Source organism: Harpia harpyja, chromosome 3 (genome assembly GCF_026419915.1).
Source record: "Harpia harpyja isolate bHarHar1 chromosome 3, bHarHar1 primary haplotype, whole genome shotgun sequence".
Classification (NCBI taxonomy): domain Eukaryota; kingdom Metazoa; phylum Chordata; class Aves; order Accipitriformes; family Accipitridae; genus Harpia; species Harpia harpyja.
The window spans coordinates 55172540-55194417 of NC_068942.1; the positions used below are offsets into that span (position 1 = coordinate 55172540).

The window sequence follows — 21878 nt, forward strand, 5'->3', positions numbered from 1 at the left end:
GATTTCTTTGTGTGAAATTTCATAACAATTTTTTTTTTTAAATGTAAACCTATGATGCAGAATACTCCTTTGCCCAAGGAATTTTTTCCCTGCTTATGCTCATGGGTAAACTGAAAAAGACAATGTTAGCTTATTAGCCACACAACTTTAAGCAACTTTACAATAAACAAAGGAGGAAACGGGATTTGTTTGTTTTTTTTTTTAAATAATAAACAACTGTCAACTGCTGCTGTCAGGTACAGGGGTATAAATCTGGAGTGAACCCACTGAGGTGAATGGATTAATTTGGGAAATATGCAGTATATGTGAGTGTAGAATTTACGTTTTTCATCTGAAAAGCCTACCCTCCATTCCCAGAGTGTCAAATATTTTCAAAGAAATGAGTGAAGCCTAATACTCCCTTCTATGACAGCCCCACTATGTTTGCATGGTCCCAGTACAGAAGACCTCCAGTGCAGAACTGCATCAGACCCCATATTACACCAGGAGTGATGGGGGATTGGGCTGGCACATTCATGGGTTTGTTTTCTAAAACAATGCTGTGTTTTCTGCTTTCTAATGGTTCTCTTCTTATCAAAGATCAGGCTGAGCTATTAACCGGAAAAAATCGTGTTGGAAAGGATGTAAAACCGAAGGCTATATATGTATATACAGTATGTTTAAAGCTTTTTATTTTTATATTTTCAATGCTCTAAATTAATAAAAGACTAATTATAAAGCATTTTGCTTTTAATTTTCAAAATTATCTTAGTAGTGTCTTCTCTTTGGCTAAGTACCGATAACAAAATGCAACAAGGAACACTTGGCTTAAAATTATAAACTGTAACAGAGCTAATTTTCTTGATTTTAGCTACGAAGTAGCATAGGTATGAGAATTTGCTGTTGTCAGATTTAGACAATAGAGAGGTTTATTGAGCATGTCAGTACAAGCATCCTTGAAAGCGCTAAGAATGCATTTCTATTTTTAGCTTTTTGTTGCTTTTCTAATGCATTAAAACCACTTGTGAGACGAGACTTCACATGTGAACTGTCATTTTCAAGTAACAGTCTGGAAAGGTATTTCTTTAGGATTGCTGGGAAAAAGGTTTGTACCTCCTTAAGAGGAAGAACATTTAAAGTTAACAGTGTGAATGTAGGATGGGGTGATAGACACTTTCAGCAATTGCAAGATGTGCATTCCTTTGACAACAAACCAAGTTTACATAATGGAACATTTTTATAACAGAATAATGTGTAATTTTAAGTTATTTAAAGAGTTCTTGAAACTGTAGAGTGGCACAACTGCATGACCTGAAACTGTCTTCACTCAGCACAGCAGAAATTATCGCATTTCACAGAGCTAGTTAGAATGACTAGTAAAGACAGGAGTACATCACTGAAATACTATTTATATTTACAGTGACTGGGAAATGCAACAATTTTAGCTTTAGAACAACATTTTTTATCTATAGAAAGGTGCATTTCTTTGAGGTGCATGGGTAGCTAATTATGACTGCATATGTGCTATCAGTCTAGAACATTGTTTCTCCATCTCATGGTGGTAATGAAAGGGTGAAGGGGCAGTTAAGGTGCATTGAACATTTTTATCACAGGACAGCTCTTTAAGCAATGATGTATGAAGGCAGATAAAAAATTCACAGCAAAATCTCATATGCCTAAAAGTAATTTTTTTTGTTAATTTATTTACTCATTTCTTCTATGACTCCCACAGTTCTTTTGCACTTTTATGTACTTGATTCAGACTAATTATTTTCAGTATCTTCTGTGACCTGAGTGAGATTTATATGACATATATGGCTAAGAACGAGTAGAACATTTAACAGTATCTGTGTTTTTAAGGCTGTGGCTAGGCATGCTGTCCTTTTTCTATCCTAACTCTCAACAACTTCAGAAGCTCTTCTATCAATGTTGAAATCGTACTGGACTGAATTGAAACTGGACACAAGATTGACACAAGAGTTTGCAGAGTATGGGTCATGTTCTTAACGTGGAGTCAATGGAGCTGTCAGTTTACACTAGCTTAGTATCTGGCCCCACAGGATTATTCAATTTTTTTCTTCAAAATCCCCTGAAAATTATTATCTTGCCATTTCAGCTGAAATTTTTTAAAAAGTGTATTGACTACATAGTATAATTCAGTGTCCAGAATTGTCAGTTTGTCCTTGAAAAACTAACTTGTTCCTATGTCTCCTTTATATTTTCTCTTGATCCAGTAAAATAATTACAAATATCAACTGTGCTATTTACTTATGCACTTACAGAAAAGCATGGGCTTAAATGTTTTCTTGGATCAGGACCTGAAGACCAAATTTGTTTTGAACTGTATTAACATCAGTGTAATCTGTGGGCGTTAACACCGTAAAGGGTGAGAATCACTTTTACTTTATTAAAGTGTATTTTAGAATGCATATATTTTAAAGAGTACATTTTTCAGAAGTGCTACTTGTGATCAGCTCTGTCCTGAAGCCATGCATAAACGTATTCGTAAACCAAAAGCATCACTGCACCACCTGGAAGAAAAGATATTATTTTACTACATATAAAATTCAGTATTTTCAAGATTTTGTAGAGCGTTTATAGTGTGTATTCTAAACCAGGATATGGCAAAGCCTTATTTGCAAAATGGATAATTCTACTAATTCCCTACTTCATTAAAAATTCACCAATTCTTAAACCATACCAATTTTACTTAATGTTAGACCATAAAGTTGATGTGAAAAGCTTGTATATTAAATCAAAATCACCCTCAGTGTGATTTTTCCTAACATTTTTTCAAGATTAATATTTTTCTTTGTTCTTTTACAAGTGAAGCTTTTAATCTGAGTATGTGTATATTTGCATGTTTGTTTAGAGTTAGATTTGGCCATGAAAGAGCAACTTGAGTGGTGGAATGACAAAAATTCATCACCAGGGTGATGAAAATGCTTCCAGCTAAGATTCAAGAAGGGTTTTCAGCTGTTAGTTTACTATGTCTAAGGCAGAAGATCACAGTATTGAAATGCGTGTAATCTTCCTGTGCCTCTACCGGGCTATGAATCCACAGGCAAAGTTTTGATCTGATGAAATGGCATTATTTGCTAGAACTGATAGCAGTATAAAATCCCAGCTTGAATGCCATATCTTTACTGTTAGTGAAGCCACAGTAAAACCCTTCTGTAACCAGTCTGTAATTACTGTATGAGCTAAAGAAGGGAACATTTCAGAAGGTGTATATATATAACTAAGCATATAAAGAAGCTTCTGGTTGGAGAAGTTGGGGAAAGAGAATCAGATTCCAGGCTGCAGGAGTAAAAGTGTGTCACAATGTGGTACTTGTGGGTGCCAGCACTAGGGCACAAAGGTTTTCGTCCCTTTGCCTTTGCCTGTTGACTCAGGGAGCGGGTTGGAGTGGCACTTCTAACAAGTCTTCTGCTGAACTGGGCTGTCCTTTCTAGGTAGATGGATAGGCTCAGACAACCAGGCACACAGAACTACCACATGAGTTTTCCTATGTTATTTATCCTAACGAACCATCATCAGACTTGAAATCCTCTATGAACAGCAACTCACACATAGCTAGACAGAGCAAAAGTTTGCAAAAGGCTTTGACCAACAAACAAATCATAGACACAATGTCTAAGATGTGATTTGAACTCAAATCAAGGCTGATTACAATTCTCATACTGTGTGATGTGTTTGTGTCTCTCTTTTCCTGAAAGCATTCACGTGTTGAAAGAAGGAATTACTTTTCCAGTCAATAAAGATAGCATTATTGTTTCATCGGAAAGCCAAATCTACATGTTAGTCAATGGGACTACAAAAGTGTTTAAAATGACGTGCACACTTAACTGACTTGCTGGATCTGGGCCAGAACGCATAGTCGTTTGTAAGATGGACAATTTTATTCCAAAATCTGCTGTGCTAATGGGTACTGGGGAAGCGAAACCCTGCCTTCTCTTTGTCCTGTATGTAGTCTAGTATCTTTGGAGTATGAGGGAAAAGGCTCCAGAGTTATGCCTAGCTGCCTTGTTTCCCCTCCCCACCTTCTTCCTTTACCCTGCACAACAACCAGGCATGGTGTAGCACTTAGCCAGACGGATTGGATATGCAAACATTTACAGACAAACCTAATGCCTCCTTTATACTGCAGAACAGACTCTGTACCTACTTGCTTTTAACCATGTGTGTTCTTGCCTATTAAACCACCTTGCACAATTGGAAATAAAATTTCATGGGAATGGGATACTGTTCAAATTGGGGCTTCTGCTCTTTTTGACACAGACTGCCTCTGTGGGCTGGCAAAGTCTAAGGGCCCAGAGCTTTGCTTTCATGATTAATCAAAACCAGTAAGGGAAAAATAGCCTAAAAGTCGAAGAAGATCTAGCTCTCAACCGCTGTGCTCCCGCATTTGGAGTAACAACTAGTGAGAAGGGGTCAATTAACAAACCCAGTTTTAAGCTATCCTTGTCCTCTTAGTCTTCTAGGGCCATGCAAGTCTCTTCCCAGCTCATGCTATCGGCCTTTTAGTGTCTGTTCTTTACAGCCCCCGCAGAGCACAGGAGAAGAAAGCAGCTGGAATTTGATGTGCCTGAACTATGCTCCGACTAGTTGAGAGCATTTATACTGGAGAGATTCTAACCTGCATTTTAAGGTGAGTACAGAATAATCCTAGTGAAACTGAAAAATCACAGTGGAAGGAATAGGAAGCTTTAAGAAACACTTCCAAAGGTTTTACAGTTCTGGCATTTGCATGGATGCACTTTGGCTTGTTCACAAATAAAGCAATTGCACAAACCAGCAGTTACTTGGATCTGCAATCCTCTGATGTGTATGTGTAAATGATTTTTTTAGACACATATTTAGCCAAATCCATCTATGATACTATTAGATGATGCTATTATAAAAAAAAATCATTTGAAGATGAAAGAGATTTTGATGATTTCTGATACACTGTTTCATTCATTTGACTGATGCTTACTACATTTTGTCAAGAAACTGAAAACCGGAAAGAAAAAGCAAGAACAAAAGCAATATAGAAATGACAGAGGAAAAATTACCTGGACCAAGCCTCATGATCTTGGGAACCAAGCCTTTGTACAGAGCCAGAAATCTGTAGCAGAAGAAAAACAAACAAAACATTTCAAACAATATTCTTGCGCTAAAAGAAGAATGGAATTTTAGCATGTGTTTGTTAAAATGCTGGCAGAGCATTTAGAAGCAATTATTTGAAATTACACATGTTCAATAGCAGGCCGTATCTGGATTTTAACATGTTACAGAGGCAAATCAGATGAAGAGAAAAAGTTAATCAATGTTCAGTCACAAGAGCAATGTTGTGAGTTTAGCCAATCAGAAACATGACTTTAATCAGTGAGATGGTTTTACTTTCAAGACAAGTCTGTTAACAACAGCTGCATACATGGACAAAATGACTGCTATAATTGAATATCAAAGCTACAACTCAGTCCCCACTTGAGAAATATTTTAAAAAGTTGGAAAATATTATTGCCAGAAGGATCTGTCCCCAGTTTAATTATTTCAGCAGTCATTTTGAAGGTACAGAGCTCTGTATAATTACAATTAGATTAAATTGGGAAATATTCTGTTTTCTGTTGATATTTTTCTTTTACAAAATGAAAAGTTGAAAAAATTACAGAAGATATACAAAGCATTTATTTGTGGAACATAAATTTTGACAATCCAATAATCATCTTGTAAGTCTTTTGTAAAAGGTCACATGGAGTAGGAGGATATCTCCTTGTAATTCTAAAATACATTTTCAAAATGTGACATTGTGCTCTTTTGATATGTGAGTTCAGGGTGGCTTAATGGTCCTCGTCAAATCTGAAATATAACAACGTGGTTTTATGGACCCATATGAACTAAAACAGAGGTCTGGACATTTATTAAAATAAGAATGTTTTACCCTTCCTCTTTATAGACTGTTGCCATAGTTTTAAAACAGGTTCTGTACTTGATCTCTCCAGGAACTGGCTGTGGTCCTTGAATCCTACTTTTTGCAACATCAAAAGGAATGTTAATAATTGAGGCTATTGTTCCTGAGACTAGCCCAATTCCAAATTTCCTCAAAAACTCCAAATTTGGATCCTACAAAAAAAGAGAGAAAGAAAGAATAAAAAGGGAAACGGAAGGACCTATGCAGGTTAAGCACTATAAAGTAATATGTATTTAATCAGAAAACATACACAACACAACACACTCGTGTTATTTTAGCGGAACACATTAGGATTTCCTATGCTGGAACTTGTTTTCTTGACAATCCTATTGGCTATGTTTTTACACATGGTCTAAATTGCTGAAGTACACATTTCCTCACACAGGATTTATAAACACAGTTCATAAAGAAAGACTGGTATGGCATATGGGGATGATTTGTATAATTGGGCTTCACAATGTACTTAGTATTACTGTATCAAAACAGGAGAAATCCAAGCACACTATTAGCTAATTGGCCAGAATATTTTACAAATGACAGCAACTTCCACCATGAAGCCTACTAAAACGCTCATTTGTGTGTTGGACCCCCAAATGCTAAATTAAATAAAGGCTAATCTCAGTCTGCTGCCATTCCCCTCCAGGTTTTTTACATTTATTTTCACATGTAGCTGATCCACTGTACTGAGAAGTGCTAGCTTCCTGTTATTAACAATCCAACTCGGCGCAACTGCAAAAGAGCCTCCACGTTCTGTGCATTATAAATGGTGGTAACTCACTCAGCTAATTGGCTGAAGAATTTACAACAGATTGTTTCTGAACCCTACTATATATTCACAGTAAAAGTTAGAAGCAGGTTAGAAGTGCATCTAAAAACTTCTTTGCTCACTCACAGTTCACTGTGCAACTGGGTTTTATTTGATCTTTTAGAAAGACCTCCTACCTTGGCATTTTCTATGACATCAAAGAACCCAGAGTTTATCTGGGAGTCAAAGTCTCTTGAAGCAAGTTTAATCCTATTTCTCTAAGTAGTGGAAGTCACAGGGAAGTGTGTTCCAGGGCATTTCCTATGTACATAATTTTTTTGCTATTGGTCTTCAACAGCAAGGACACTTTTTTGCTGCATCAGACTCTGTGTATGCAGTTCCATTTTTTTTCATGAAGGTACTTTGATTATAGAAATCCGTCAGTAAAATAACAAATGATCTTGCCATGTTATAACATCAGCACGATATTAAAATGAAAGAGTTCTTTGTTTCCTAAACCTGTACATTTGTGATTGAAGAAGGAAACAATGAAGAAGTTTTCCTTTCCAGATTAGCAACAAGAAACATAAATTAAAACTTCCATAATATGCACTGGACGAAGTCCATACAGGTGTTTAGAGAGAAATATCAAAATCAACAGGGCTTTTTATTACTTGCAGAAACTCAACACCTTGATTTCACAAAACATGAAACATACTGGTAATACCTTTTAAAAATTAGAATGGCTTGTGGCACATAAAGAATTGCAAGACTTTATTAGCAAAAAGCTTAGCAACAAATTTCTGTTTTTTTCAGTACACACTGACAGTGGTTTAAATGCAAATTAAGTAAAGCCAATATTTCTGGTATCTAGAGAAGAAAAAAAGGACCCTTTTTGAAGTTCAAGGGGCAACAGTATGGCAGCCCCATTCCAGCATGGTGCCTGCCTACCCACCTCCAGGCAGCAGGCGTATGATTATACCCACACCTGAGAGCTAAGTACTATTCCAGATTGTGCTAACCTCCTCAAACCAGGCTGCAGCCAGGAGGCTACCACTGCTCTGTTGACTTTTCATAGTCCAGAATGGTCTGAAGTATTTTTGTCACACAATTTGGCGCAAGGACACTTTCTTCCATAGTGCCAAGCACAGTGGGCTGCCCTCTGGGCTAGGCAACGTATGTCAGGCAAAAATATTTACTTGTTAAACATTGAATTGCAAGCCTTGCCACTCCTGACAAATCCTTTATATTTGAATGATTGAACGTTCTCATATTTTGATGAATTCCCAATGCCAGTGTTGCCTGCTTTATGATTGAGTGTGCCACAGAGTATAGGATACAGTAGGTGTCCAGTCAACTGAGCATCTATTAAAATCTGACACTGCACTAACACAACTAAAAGGAAATTAAACCAAATTGCTTTATTTCTGTTCCAGTATTTGTGACACACAAAAAAGTTGAAAGGCAGCATTTTGCCTATTCACAAAACTGGATGCTAACCAAATGTGCTATGGTATACAGTAGCTTTGCTATGTAACTTGTTTTTTTATTATATATCTCATGGGAAAGAGTTTTTCTATGGCATTCATCACTGTAATATCTGGGTCATTTCATTCGTATAACAGATTCAAAATAAATTTAGCTGTGAAAAATAATTAAAAAGTTATTTTTTCTAAAAGCATAGCTTAGTGGCATTTTACTGTGCTAATGCCTCCAGTTGAAAAAAGAGATTTCCAAACATAATTTATGCCTCTCTGTACAATGCTTACATGGACAGAGGAACATTGGCTGTCTATCAGGTAGGTGCAAGTTGGTGCTGTCAGGAAGCAGCGTCATTCTTTTTACACCAAAATCTGCCCTTTTCCTGCCCCATGGACAATGCCCAAATATTCCTAACAGTCTAGGATCCTGTGAAAGGAGACATAAGGATAAAGAATCTGTCTAGTGCTAACACTGCAACTGGCTAGCAGAGGCAGTTATCATCACGTTATTGTCACTAACTTCTGCACCATGCAGTTCACTGACCAAATACTACATATTTCATATGTCGTACATTAGAAAAAAAGATTCTGACAAGCTCCTTTTGCTTTCATAAATGACAGAACTGGAGGAAAAACATATATGAATTCTGGTTTTAAGCAAAGGCGATTTTTATGTAGTATGAGCAGAACATACAGAACAGAAACTTGATTTTAGATCATGCCTCACCACAGTACAGTATACTACAAGGAAGTGAAATACCAGTTTGCTTATTCACAATGGAATAACTTTGCTGTGGTTGGATAATGTAATCTGTGATCATCTCACCTTTTTACCACACTCTTCACAACTTTTCCTGTACACCTGAGTCCCTGCCCTGTGAGCGCCAGCAGCCATTAAAATTAAAGAGAGAAGCAGGCACCACTAATAAACACCATATCTATCCAAGTCCTTCTGGATTTCCCTGCTTTGTTTGGGAGGAAAATTTTGAGATGTTATCTCATTGCTTTTTATACTTCATTACTCCTAGCATAACATTTTTAAATAAGTGGAGACTCCATAAGTTCCTCCTGAATCATATGCTGCTTAATTCCTTCTTTTATATTTCATAATTTCTAGCAACAGAAAATTCTAGCCCTAAATCCGGCACATACACACCCATGTACAAGAGTTTCACCCACGTACAAGAGTGTCACCCACTGGAGACAGTTTTAATTTATCAGTTTCAGTCTCCAAAGCCCCAGGCTTTCCTTTCCCTACTAATTCATTCACTTGTTTATTTGTTGGGCACTTTGTCAACACTTCTGTTTAAATCTTTGATTTCAGTCAAAAGCTTCCAGACTATCTTCATTCGTACTGAAGGAAGGTCACTTAATTCACTAAGCAGCAGAGATATTAATCCAGCAATGAAATAACCCTTTGGTAAAGGCGTGTATGCTTTTAATTTCATTAAAAGTTAATTTCATTTTTTCAGAATAACTGAAAAATCATTTTAGAATAGATAATGACTCACCACAGTAGATATACTTGTACTGATTTAGACACCCATCCTAGGTGCAATCCAAGGGTTCAAAGGTAGGACACCACACTTGCATATGAAGTGGAGAGAAGTAGGTACCTTCAAAGGAACAGCTCAAAGTCCCTAAGGTAGGTTGCTTGAAGTAAGCAGAAATAGATAATGTGGACAGTCCACTGACATGCATAATAGTGTTTGGAAACCTGACCACGGAGACACTCAGGAATACTACTTGTTTTTCCCTTGTGAGGTCCTGTGCAGTCTGAGTAAAAGTGGCAGAATGTGTTGCAAAGAAACTTGTAATTTAACCCTATTTTCAAGCAAAAAAAAATCAATGAAAGAAAAAGATCAATAAATATTAATTTGTCTAACTGAAGCTATTTTTAGAAGTTTGTTTGCTTCAATATTTGGATGTTTGTCTTGAGATCTTTTCACTATTTTTTTTTCCCAGTTGCTGGAGGTACGTATCTTATGAGAAAGAGTACTTTTATAAATACTTTTTAGTACATCTGAGCACCTTGTAGATAAGTTCACTATAAAAGACTAATGCTTACTGGATAAGGGGAATGCCAATTCCTGACAATTTGCTTGAAGAATAAATAATAATAATAGAACAAAATTTGAAGTTGGTAATTGCAAAGCAGTCTACTGAAGTTAGCCCAAAACTAATACTTAGAGTGGAATATTCACATTAAGTTTCTTAAACTCCTTTGAAAAAGTTAGTCATAATATTAGCTTTACAGATGAGTTACACTTGGCCCGAAAGGGCCAAAAGTTATTTGAAATGACCACTAAATTTAAATACATTTGCTCAAGGTTACATACCGGGTCAGCAGAGAAGCCAGGAATGTTGCTGAGAGGCTTTGCACTGTATGCTGTACATTGCACCTCCCTGTGTGTGACAAGGGAGACTTTAAAAGACAAGGCTTTGGTTTGGCCAACTCTGGTTCTGCCTGGTACACCTAGGAATTACAGGACTGAAGAGGGAGATAGGCCAGGAATAAGGAGTAGAGTTGCTTCTTGGCCCTTTTGGCTAAGGTCAAGTGTAATAGCATAGGACCTCCTATGGCAAGCTAAGAGGTGCCACAAGACCTGACCTAGGCTACATTGACTATTACCAAGTGTTTGGCAGCAAAACAGGTTGTAAGGAACTGCTTTAGCCAGCCTGATAATTGGTTTTAACCACTAAAAGGAGCTTCCTTTGGCAACAGACAGTGGAAGAAAGGAACGCAGGGGTCTGAGGAAGGGGAGCTTCCAAGACAGAGGGGAAAAGGTATATTCAGAGAGAGGCAAGGTGGGAGATAGCTCTCAGGAAAGCAACAAGGAACAGATGAAAAACTCAAATGAGTTGCTTTCAACACAGACACTGAGCCAGAACCCAGAGGAGAGGGAGGGTCTGGATCTTCATGCTGAGTCCTAGAGGAGAGCTGGGAAGAAAGGCTGTCAAATTCTGCTCTTAGAGAGGGAGAGGCTGATACAGATGTGATCAGATGATTTGGAGGCATGTAAACTCCCAGCAGAAATCAGCAGTAAGGAGGAGAAAATTATGTAGACTCATTGCAAGGCTCCAGAAAGGATGAAAATGAAAACATGAAAGTGAGTCTCATCACTGTTGTGATAACATTATGCTTTGATTCTTTTAAAGAATATTCAGAGTTTTTGTTTGTGACTTAATCAAGATTTGACCACAGCTTAGTGAACAGCTTCATAGTTTTATTGACTCTAAACTTCTGTCCATCTCATGCATTTACATAGTAAACTCCTTATTGTAAACTAAAGCTTACTGTCTGATTAGTACAACGATGGTCTGATCTTTGTCAAAAGGCATAGGAAATGCTGAAATTATAACTACAATAAACATATTGATGACCAGGAAAGGCACTCCAAAATGCATAGTCACAGCTGCACTTTGTTTGAATTAAATGTGCTTTTTCACACTGGTATTATCTTGGATTCCTCCTTGAGTGCAATCTCATTGCAGCAGACATTTAAGTTTTTCAAATGCACCTGTCAGATGTCTGACAGCATAAGAAGATGAATGACAGCAACTAGGATAAATGTTCTGGCTAGTCTCCAGAGTGACATGGTTGTCTGCTGTACAGGGTATACATTTTCAAACAGTCTGCAGTCCTCTCAGTGATTTGTTTTTCTCACAATACAGTTTCCTGATAAAGTTATTAATCTTACTCCAGATTTGTAAGTAGCATTATTATCTATTATTTACTCCTTTTGGACTCATCGGGCAAGGCTAGGACTTCACTTCATTTAGTCCTAAACCAAAAGGGGACCAAAGAACTTTTGATGTAAATAAAAACCCAAGAGACAACAAAATTTGGTGGTCACCAAATACAAAATATACAGAATTCTGGAGACTCAGTCAGTACAGTCAGTAGGAGAAGCACCAGATAGCTCTTTACTTGTTCATCTTATTCATCACCATTTTTGTAGATTATTATTAGACTGTTGAAAGCAGAACACCAAAGAGGCAAAAGAAACTCCTGCCCAATTTCTTTAGGTCCCCACAAATTTCTTGTCCATCTTCTCTGTTAGTCCCATAGCTGCCTATATCAATGACTCCCAGGTTTACCCAAGAGAGGGTACCTAGTGTTCCTGGCGTTCACTATTCGGTGCATGTTCTTGTAGCTCCTGGGGAATGACCACCTGGAAAACCATTAACCACACTGGTAAAAACAGAATCGATCTTCCAACCTCAGGTGAGGCTTCTGCTGTAACTCCAAGCAGCTCTCCTGCATAGAGTCAGTCTACGCAAATGATCAGATTGTTCATGAAGTGTTGGGGTTACAAGCAGGTCAACTTTTCATGGCATCATTTAAGCACTAGCTATGCAGAAAAGGGCACCCAGGAACGTATGTCTTATTGCTTATCCCTGCATCCAGTACCTTCATTTACACTGTCCATCTTCAGTCTCAGTTATGCAGTAATTTATGAAACAGAAAAAAAAGAGCAGCCTCATGAATACCAGAACTAAAGAAGTTTGCTGTCCTATCAGCCCTTGTGACTGATTGATACTGATGTCTGGAAAGGTACAAGCCCAGACTAAGGCTTACGTGGGCTTTCTCCTATGGAATTCAGTGTTTAATAAGGCATAAGTTCTCACCGAAAATTTCCCTCAGTTGGGCACTCATAAGATGCACTTGTAGGATCTCTCCTCCTTTCAAATGATTATTTGTGTGTCTTGCAAGAACCTAGCTATTTTAAGCCTGCCTCTCTGCCAGCTATGGTTGAACCTGGTTATCAGTTTCAGCATTATCCTCATTTCCGTAGGAAAACAGAAGGAACTTTTCTTCTTCTGTGTTTCTTCTTCACACTTTTATTTTGACCGAAGATTCCTCTCCTTAAACTTCGTATCTGTCTTGCCTACAGGAATACCACAGTACAGGAGCAGGTGAGGTAGCAACAGACTCTCCCCCTTTGATACAACATCTTTTGTTGATGATGGTCTCGGCTGAAGTCTTTAAACAACACAGGCAGTCATTTCAACAGCCACAGGACACCTCACAGTGGAGAGTACGCATCAATGGGTGGCTTGTAAGATTGCACTGGATACAGCACTGCCACTTTTTTTTCCCTTCCGTTCTCAGCTCATCCTGAAACCTGAGCTTGGATAGTAGCTCTGAGGTTATTCCATTTCCCACTCTGATCCAATCTTCTCCTAAATCACCTTGGTCTACTATTTTTTCAACTCAGTTGCACCCCATGCCCTTTTCTCTGTCTGTTCCTACATATAACTTCTATGTTGGCATAGATCTGACAACAGCTATAATAAAATGGTTGTCTGCTATCTTATTTATTTGTCAAGCTGAACAGCCCATTTCAGTTTCCCATCTCTTCTTCTTTGCCTACAGAAGTTGAGAGCCCTTTCTCTGACAAAACAACACCCGGCTCAGCTCCCACTGACTGATGCAGCAGTCCTTTTAAGAGGAGGCACATCTGTGGCAGCTGGGGCAGGCAGTGCCTGACTTGAAATGAGTTTTGCAGTTGGCCACGTTTCAAAGGGGGCTTTTAACAGACGGTGAGGAAATTCCATATTGTTAAGAAATATGACAGCCACTTGGAGGTAGTAGTGAGCAAAGGTTTTAATGAAACTAACGTTTACCATCAAACCTATGACAAAAAATTGAAAAGTGAGAGCTGCTGGACGCCTATGAAATGTGCTATAAAAGCAGGTGCCATAAAACTGAGATGATATAAATTTGCAGACTAATTTGATTGCTAGTGCAGATGCATAGCTGTTAATGCTCTATGGTTGATACATTAGTGGCAATTGAAACAAGTCTGGCTTGTTCCATTTTCAGTAAACAGAGCATGAGGTTGGCTGTAAATGGTCTGTTTAGCAGAATAGACTGAACATGCGAAAAATTATTCATTACGAACATTTACAACCCACACATGTCATTTATATCATTTGACCACTCAACATAAAAGGTTTATTGTTTTTGGCAAAATAAGCTGCAAACATCCCTAATTGGGATGCAAATTTAATGCACAGTTTAGCACTGTTGACAGCTAAAAGGCTCATATGGACATTTCCATACATTTTTCCACTTACGTTACAGATGGTGAACAGCAGATACATAGTCAAGAGCCAAACTATTTCAAAAGTGTAGTATTCTTATTTCACAATTTTTATATGTTTGTCAATATTGCAAGACTGACTTTAAGATTTTCTTTTCTGGCAAAATATACAAAGTGAACAAACCAGGTTTTGTAATGAAATCAAGTATATGAGAAATCTTGAAAATTTACAACTGTCTAATATTTTTCAGACTAACTGCAAAACAGCCTCTACCAAATTCCTTGTACAGGTTTGATAACTCTCAGCCTCTAGTACCTGCCCACTGGCAGAAGAGGTTTAAGTTACAGATCACAAAGTATCGTTGAATACTTCCATTTTCCAGTCACTGAAGTGAAGTTCAATGCATGTAGACACCTGAGACATAACGCTGGCTAGCACAAGCCAGATGAGGCCTGATCTATACCCTATTAAATTCAGGGTAAGATTTGCATTGATTTTAATGGGAGTTTGATTGGAATTATTTGCTATATCTGTATGTACAGAACTGTCTATGGCACTGGTGCCAGCTGGCCGAGAGAGTCCTATTAACTTTATTAGCCCTATTAAATGCTATTACCATTCAAAATAGACTGGCTGCATGAAACCTGCCTATTAGGAATGGTTCCTTGTCTGCGCTAGCTCCTAAGCTGTACCCAGGAACAGTGTTGGCTGGCCTGGGCTAAAGCTGTGCCAGGGAACATTTAACAGCACAGATGACTGAGTTTCAGTGACGCTGCTCAATTTACTAGTGCAGATGTAGCCACTGTGCAAGCCACCGTGCAAGCCACTTTGCACTGGTCGAGCACAAGGCAAACCTTTCCACTTATGTGCAGTTAATACAATCTAATCCTACATTGATTAAATTGTCTTTTGCTTTTGATAGGATGTACAGGACAGCTGGGCCACTGGCTGACACCATTGAAGTAATTTCTCTTCCATTTTCTAGATGTATATAAATCTAAGTTGTAGATGTTAACTATTCTCTGTATCATACAAAATCTGTATAAAGTGCTAATTTCTCTTAGAGCATGAAGCTTTAAATCTTTCTAATCATGTAATAATTGTTTCCTTTTTTTTTTTAATCTGAAAGGCTAGGAAAGCATGCTTATGCCAAATACTGTTGCTATTCTTCAATTGCTATGCAAGAACACTTCAGGATTTCCATACAAGTTGCACACAAGCCTCTTTGTCCTTACCTGCATATGATTATCAATGTTCTGCGTAGTGATTATAATTTTTTCATCTTTTGATCAACATAAACTTGTTTACCCCTATCTTAGTATTGATCTATGCTTGTGCCTTGAGTTTTTAGAATGTGTGATTAAGTACATTGTAAAGTATGCTTAACTACACTAAAAGAAACTTGTAGAAACTTGTGGGTTAGCTGCTCTTGAACAATTCAATTTACTGTAATGATCTGCAAATAAGAAGTGGAGCTTTTCTCCATTTACACAATGTTGCCAACAAAAATACCAGGCTACTCAGAAGTGCAGAAAAAAAAGAGGTGTTACTTCATCTGGGAATAGAAACTGATCCCTTTTGATGTAAATTGCAGCTTCTTATATGAATATCACTACATATTACACCTGTGACTGTTTAACTGTCATCATCTAAAAATCACATTAGTGAAAACACAGTTCAGTAAGTAACGTACTGGAGTCATTAATAAACCATTAGCTGTTGCTCACACAGTCATTTAGAAAGTTGCCAGTATTACCACATTTTCATTAGTAAAATTTCCCTTTGTTGTAAAGGGAAATGTTTCCTTTAATATAAGACTATGAAATAAAATTGCTTCAAGTGAAATTACAGCTATAAAGATTCTTTTTTTTTTTTTTTTTTAACTTACAAACTACATAAAGCCCCTGTGCTTGACCCTCTAAGTCCTGTTTTGGGCTGGCTCCCTCCCATATGGATAAATCTGCCCTGTCATCCTTCAGCACTAGGTTGAACTCTCTTTTGAGTAAATAGGCCTGGTTCATGGCCAGAATACCCTATGTACTGCGGCTCTGCCATCTCCACAAGCTTAGCCCCTTACTTTGTGAATACTGAAAGAAATTCTAGAAACTGGTTTTTCTCTTCTAAGCCAGTTTACCACAAAGAAGTGCATACATACCTAACATAAGCATAACATACCTGTATCCCAATTTCTGCCTTTTTACATTGCTACCATGGTATAAAAGGAAATTCATAAAAATGAGAATTCAGACATGACTACTTTATTTATACTCAGCTTTGCTTAAAAATTGAGAAGTACAAATCCTTGGTTTGCTTCCATTAAAATGCTATGGATTTCTGCAAAACAGAGCGCTAGGTTAGTCACTGTTTATTACTGAATACCACAGCTTTGCACAGAAAAATACAGTGTTAATGAAATTGCCAAACCTCTTATCTGTTTGTCTGTTGCACTGTATGAAGAACTTACTTTATTGACTGGAAGAATGTTTTTCACGTTGAAGTAGAATCCAAAGTAAACCATGTTAAAAACTCCGTGACGGCCCAGTGTTGCAGTAAGACCTTTGTTGAGTCCTTGGAAGCCCAGACCATCGGTTTTAATGATCTGCCGAGCTTGAACAAAGCTAGACGGTTGCTACACAAGTTAAGCAAAAGAAGGAAGAGATCATCTTTACAAAAAGAAAACAATAACCATAGCATCACTTCAATCCTGTTGACAAACACAGTGTTGCCAATTCTTGTCATTTTATCTTAAGGCTCACCATATTTGTTATTTTCCCTTTCCTGTGATCATGTAAAAGTCACAACTGTGATTAAAGAAAAAAAGATTCCTTATTTTTCTGATTGCAGAAAAATGATGAAAGCATGACTTGAGTACTGTAAAAGACTAGGGATCCCTAATCCAAAGAAAAAGGTCTTAAAATAAAAATTAAAAAAAAAAAGATTTTATAGAGCAAGATGTGGCTTTGAATGTGTGAATTTGGCAATAGTTTTTTCATCATTGATGCTGTGCTGTTAAGATTATGACAGATGAAACCCTTACACAACTGGAGTATATAACAATTATTCTGGACAATAGGAAAATAAAAACAGCTTCTCTAGTAAAACCGATGGCACAGGAATATGCATGGTGAGGGAGTAATAAAAGGGACAGAATTGGAACAGGAAATTTTTGAGCCATCATGGCTACAGAAGCAAGTCCTTGGGAGCCACAAATTAGAGCAGCAAGGGAGACTATAAATATTTGTGTTGAAGATCAGTTCAGCAGTTTCCAGATTCAGTGTTAGGAATAGGGTTGAAAGGGTGACCTATATTGTCTGGGAACCCTTCTGGATCCTCTGAGGCTCTTCATGCTTTTAAGAATGCAAACCACTGCTTTAAGACACTGGCTTTTGAAGGAGTTATTGGGTACGCAGCACTTTTTAAAACCAGATCACATGTTAAACTTTCTTCTCCTAGTGTTGAAAATCTTGAGAAGAAGGTGGTTTGGGTTTTTTTTCTCTTTTTTTTTCTTAAGCATCCAACTGGAAATCCTGTTTTGCCCTCCTAATGAATTATTTGACTTAAAAAGTGTAGTTAGATTTTCAAAATCAGAACACCCATTTAAATTCCAAGGTACAGAATTAGGAAATTGACTTTAGAAATCCTATTTTGAAAATAATGCCCAAAAGGCATAAAAATCATTTTAGTCAGCCAAATTCCATTTAACGAAAGGCAGAAAGGAAGAAACTTCTGCAGAATACACATATATAATGACCAGTTCTTCAGACAGGGTCTGCCTGACTACATACACATTTGATCTTTTTTCCAATACACTGTGACACTCAGAATCAGATGTTCCCCTTCTGAACATTTTAGATTTCTTTTTAGCAGAATTATAGAGAAGTTCCTTTCAAAAAGTTGTTGACTTGAGTTTGGCTTTCTCCAAAGGAAAAAGCCAGCTCGGGGTAACCAAATATTTAATTAGAAAGGCAAAACATGACTTCCACTAGGAGGCTCAAACATGAAAATATAGAAGAATTTTGACTATAACACTGTGAACACTGCTGATTTCAATACACTTATTTGTTTAATAGCTTTCCATTTCAAAATATCACTGTGGTAGATCAACAGCATCAGCCAAATGATGCCTATTATATCTGACACAGCATATGACTGCTTATTTAGGTGACTGACAAGTTTAGTCTTTAATACCAAGTTTCATTCTGTTTTTTCATATTTGGTAATTAATATTATCCTGTTAGTGCTCTGCATACATTTTACTATAGTTTCCTTTTCTAACTACTCCCAGAGATTCAGATCAGAATCTATTCTAAAATGTAGATACCCTACATCAAATATGGTCCAGATACTAGCAATAACATCCTTTCTCATGCACAAAAAATGAGGATTAGGTCTTTAAAAAATAACTAGTCATCCTGAATAAAGTGATTTAAGCTGAATACAGCAACTTTCAATAGTAAGGTATCTCTTGGTCTCATCTTGAGTACGGATTTACTAATGACTCAGAGAGGAAGCCTGTCACTTGCTGAACGCCTGAGATGGGGTTCATCAGTCCAAATGTAGATACCTGCAATGTCTATGTCTACATCTGAGCTACTCAAAAAGACTCCCTTTTTCAGTCCTTTAGCAATAAAGAGGGCTCTCTTAGACAGCACTTCACTTCATCCAAAGTCGGCATCTAAAATGTCAGCTGATCAAGCCATAGAAGGTCTGTGTTTCATCAGTGATGATGGAAGGACCTTAGGATGACTAATTCAAATGGAGGAATTTATTGTATAAACATCTGGAGTTAATTCACTTCACACAACTGTTGACTTATACTTAATAGAGACCTAGTCAGTGGAATCTGGAGTCAGATTCTTCTCATCATAAAGCAGAAACTTGTATTTGTTTAATTAATCACAACTCTTAAGTCAGGTGAGAAAATTTTTATTACCACACCAGCTTCTATAGCCAGTGAGTTATCCATGGCTACAGGGAAAAGAAAAAAGAAAAAAAGAAAGAAAAAGAGAAAGAGAAAGAGAAAGAGAAAGAGAAAGAGAAAGAGAAAGAGAAAGAAAAAGAAAAAGAAAAAGAAAAAGAAAAGGAAAAAGAAAAGGAAAAGGAAAAGGAAAAGGAAAAGGAAAAGGAAAAGGAAAAAGAAAACCAAACAAGGTGTTGGGCCTTCTAGCAGTTTACCTTAACAAAAAGTCACCATTATTTCCACCTGTAGCAATTCACATTACAAAAGTGCCAATACGTGATTTATAGTGGCCTTCCTCTTTAAACCTATCAACCCTCGAAAGATGATCTGGTACCACAGAATAATTCAGCTGTCACCGTTGTGTGTGAATATTTGCTTTGGGGGTGTGCAGGAGTCTGGGTGTGGGCGTATGTGTTCATGCTCTTCCTTGTTCCTTTTAAATAAGATATATTTATTATTTCAATACAATAGTCAAAGAAATATGTGAACTGCATTAAATTTCATCGTACAGTATGAAAGCTACACAATGGGATAGGTACATACTTTACTTAAACCTTTTAGAAAAACAGTGCATGGTAATGAAATGAGCGTACCATTGCCTTACGCTGTATAATAAAACATGCACATGCTTCTTCCAACAGGCTCGAGTTTACGTGCTTCAGTGTGGAATGTTCTTTAACATATTCTTAATGAGAACTTGAGATCATGGTAATGAAGTCACTGGAGTTTTCCCGATGTACAGCAAAATGTAAAATTCTAACACTTTTTTTAAAAGATATATTAAAAATTCATATGTCTGTGACTTAACCATCTTTGTGATTTAAGAACTTCAGTCCCTTGGGTTTTTTCATTAGGGCAAATAGACACTTTTATTTATATTTTAGGTGTAAACTAGGTTCCTAGTGGAGTCCCAATAGCATTCTTTTACAATTTTATTTTTATGATAATATAGTATTATTTGGATTTTGTGAAAATTTGCATTTAAATTAAAGAGTATTCACCTAAACCAAAACAACTCAGAATGCTTTTGAACAGCTACACTGATTATTGGAGTATTCCAAAGGTCACCAAGGAAGGGATGCTGTAATTAAAGTAAGCAATTGCGTGAAATTTACTAAAACACCCCAGACTTTGTTATAAAGTTTGCAATAGGGAAAAAAATTAAAATGTGTGAAGCAAAGGGATATATTGGTCTCTTGCAACTTTACAGGAACCAGTTTGCTCAAAATATAATACTGGTGTATTTACACTCAAACCCAGAGGTTTTGTTAAGATAGGTTAATTGTATGTTCACAACTGTGAGGCAGAAAGATCTATAATTTTTTCATATCACCTTCCTGAGAGAGACATCCTCTCACACATTGCCTTCTCCCACTTTCAGTCTCTCTCCTTCCAGGATCTTAACCTTTTTACTCCTGTACTGTATTAGCTTTCTGTTTCAGTGGCTTTGCTGCCCTTGGTTAAAAAATGTCTAGGCTGGAGACTTGAAGCAACCAAACATCTCTTTTGCATGCATTGAGAATCGAACACAAATTTACCAAATGGTTTAAAATTTATTCTGGAAGAGAATGCTTCTCTGGATGAGTTACGGAGTAGGTACCAGCTAGTCTATGACATTTGGAAATCGGTGGCAATATTTTGCCAGAGTGTACCTGAGGAGTTTGGCCCAAACAGCTTATGTAAATGGCCAGGTGATAAATCTCTTTACTGTGCATCCCCCAAAAGGGTTCAATTTGTGCAGACGAGTGCTACAAGGCATGCAAGTATTAACTCAGTCAAAACTTAATAGTAGAATACGCAAAAAGCATGCCTCACCAGGGATTCAGCCAACCTTTTCATGCCATGCTTATGTGATTTGGCACTTCTACCATGATACAGCTGATTTCTCAAAAAATTTTGAAAGAGCTGATTTGACAATTGTTAGTCTTAATCACTGAGGAAAGAAAGAAGGAACTGTGTGACTGCCTGCCTTCACTTTAGCCTGGATCGTTTTCTACATTAAAATTAATTTAAGCTGGTGCATTCCTGGGAACACTTGATTTTGATGAATCACTGTTTTCCAGTCTAACCTTTTCCCCCTTTCAGCAGTAGAACCGTGGACAAAGGCAGTTTTGCACACTGAGTTCTTTGAACGAAACACTATTTGAATAATAAAACTCTGAAGTGAAACAGGAATTTAAATTATCGGCATGCTTTATTATCTAACTATCCCGGTTTGTGCTTATAAATGTGAAGACTTATAAATAATTTCATCCGAGACTCCGAAATCTACCAGCTTCATTTTTAACATAAAATACACCAGCTGGACCCTGGCTAGGGCATGGGGCCATGGTGTTTTACGCTAACCTTCGGTGCTCACTTGAAGCCTGGAGCCTGCTGGGGTAAACGCACTGTGTACAAGGGGCTCAGGTTTGTACTTCTGGATTACAATTCCTCACGGTGCTGGGCTTCTGGCTGCTCTGGAGGGATGAAGGTGCACTTCAGGCACAGAATATTTACAATGGAGATGCTGACATCACTGACAATACTGTATGCATCTCTACATATCTGAGGCATCATTTGTTGAGTCTCTTCTCTCTTTTTCCATTTCTATTAAGCTTATGGGAAAATCATTTGCATCAACCCAATATATAGACATTCTGCTCTGAATATGAACTTTGAAGTGCGTTATGCCTAATAAAGCAGGAAAAGAAGAACGGAGCAATT

General features: G+C 37.3%; 1 protein-coding gene across 4 annotated transcripts in view; it reads right to left on the reverse strand.

Annotated features, from left to right (window-relative positions):
* The window catches only part of SLC25A21 (solute carrier family 25 member 21), a 282453-nt gene that overhangs the window by 14883 nt on the left and 245692 nt on the right, over window positions 1–21878 (reverse strand). For 3 of the 4 annotated variants that reach the window (XM_052782656.1, XM_052782655.1, XM_052782658.1), the window contains 3 exons: window positions 16677–16841; window positions 5906–6087; window positions 5037–5089 (listed from right to left, as the gene is read on the reverse strand). In XM_052782656.1, coding sequence (XP_052638616.1) covers window positions 5037–5089; window positions 5906–6087; window positions 16677–16841 — 400 coding nt within the window. Of the gene's footprint in view, window positions 1–2366; window positions 2511–5036; window positions 5090–5905; window positions 6088–16676; window positions 16842–21878 lie in introns of those variants that run through there. The other variant, XM_052782657.1, reaches the window with a different exon arrangement.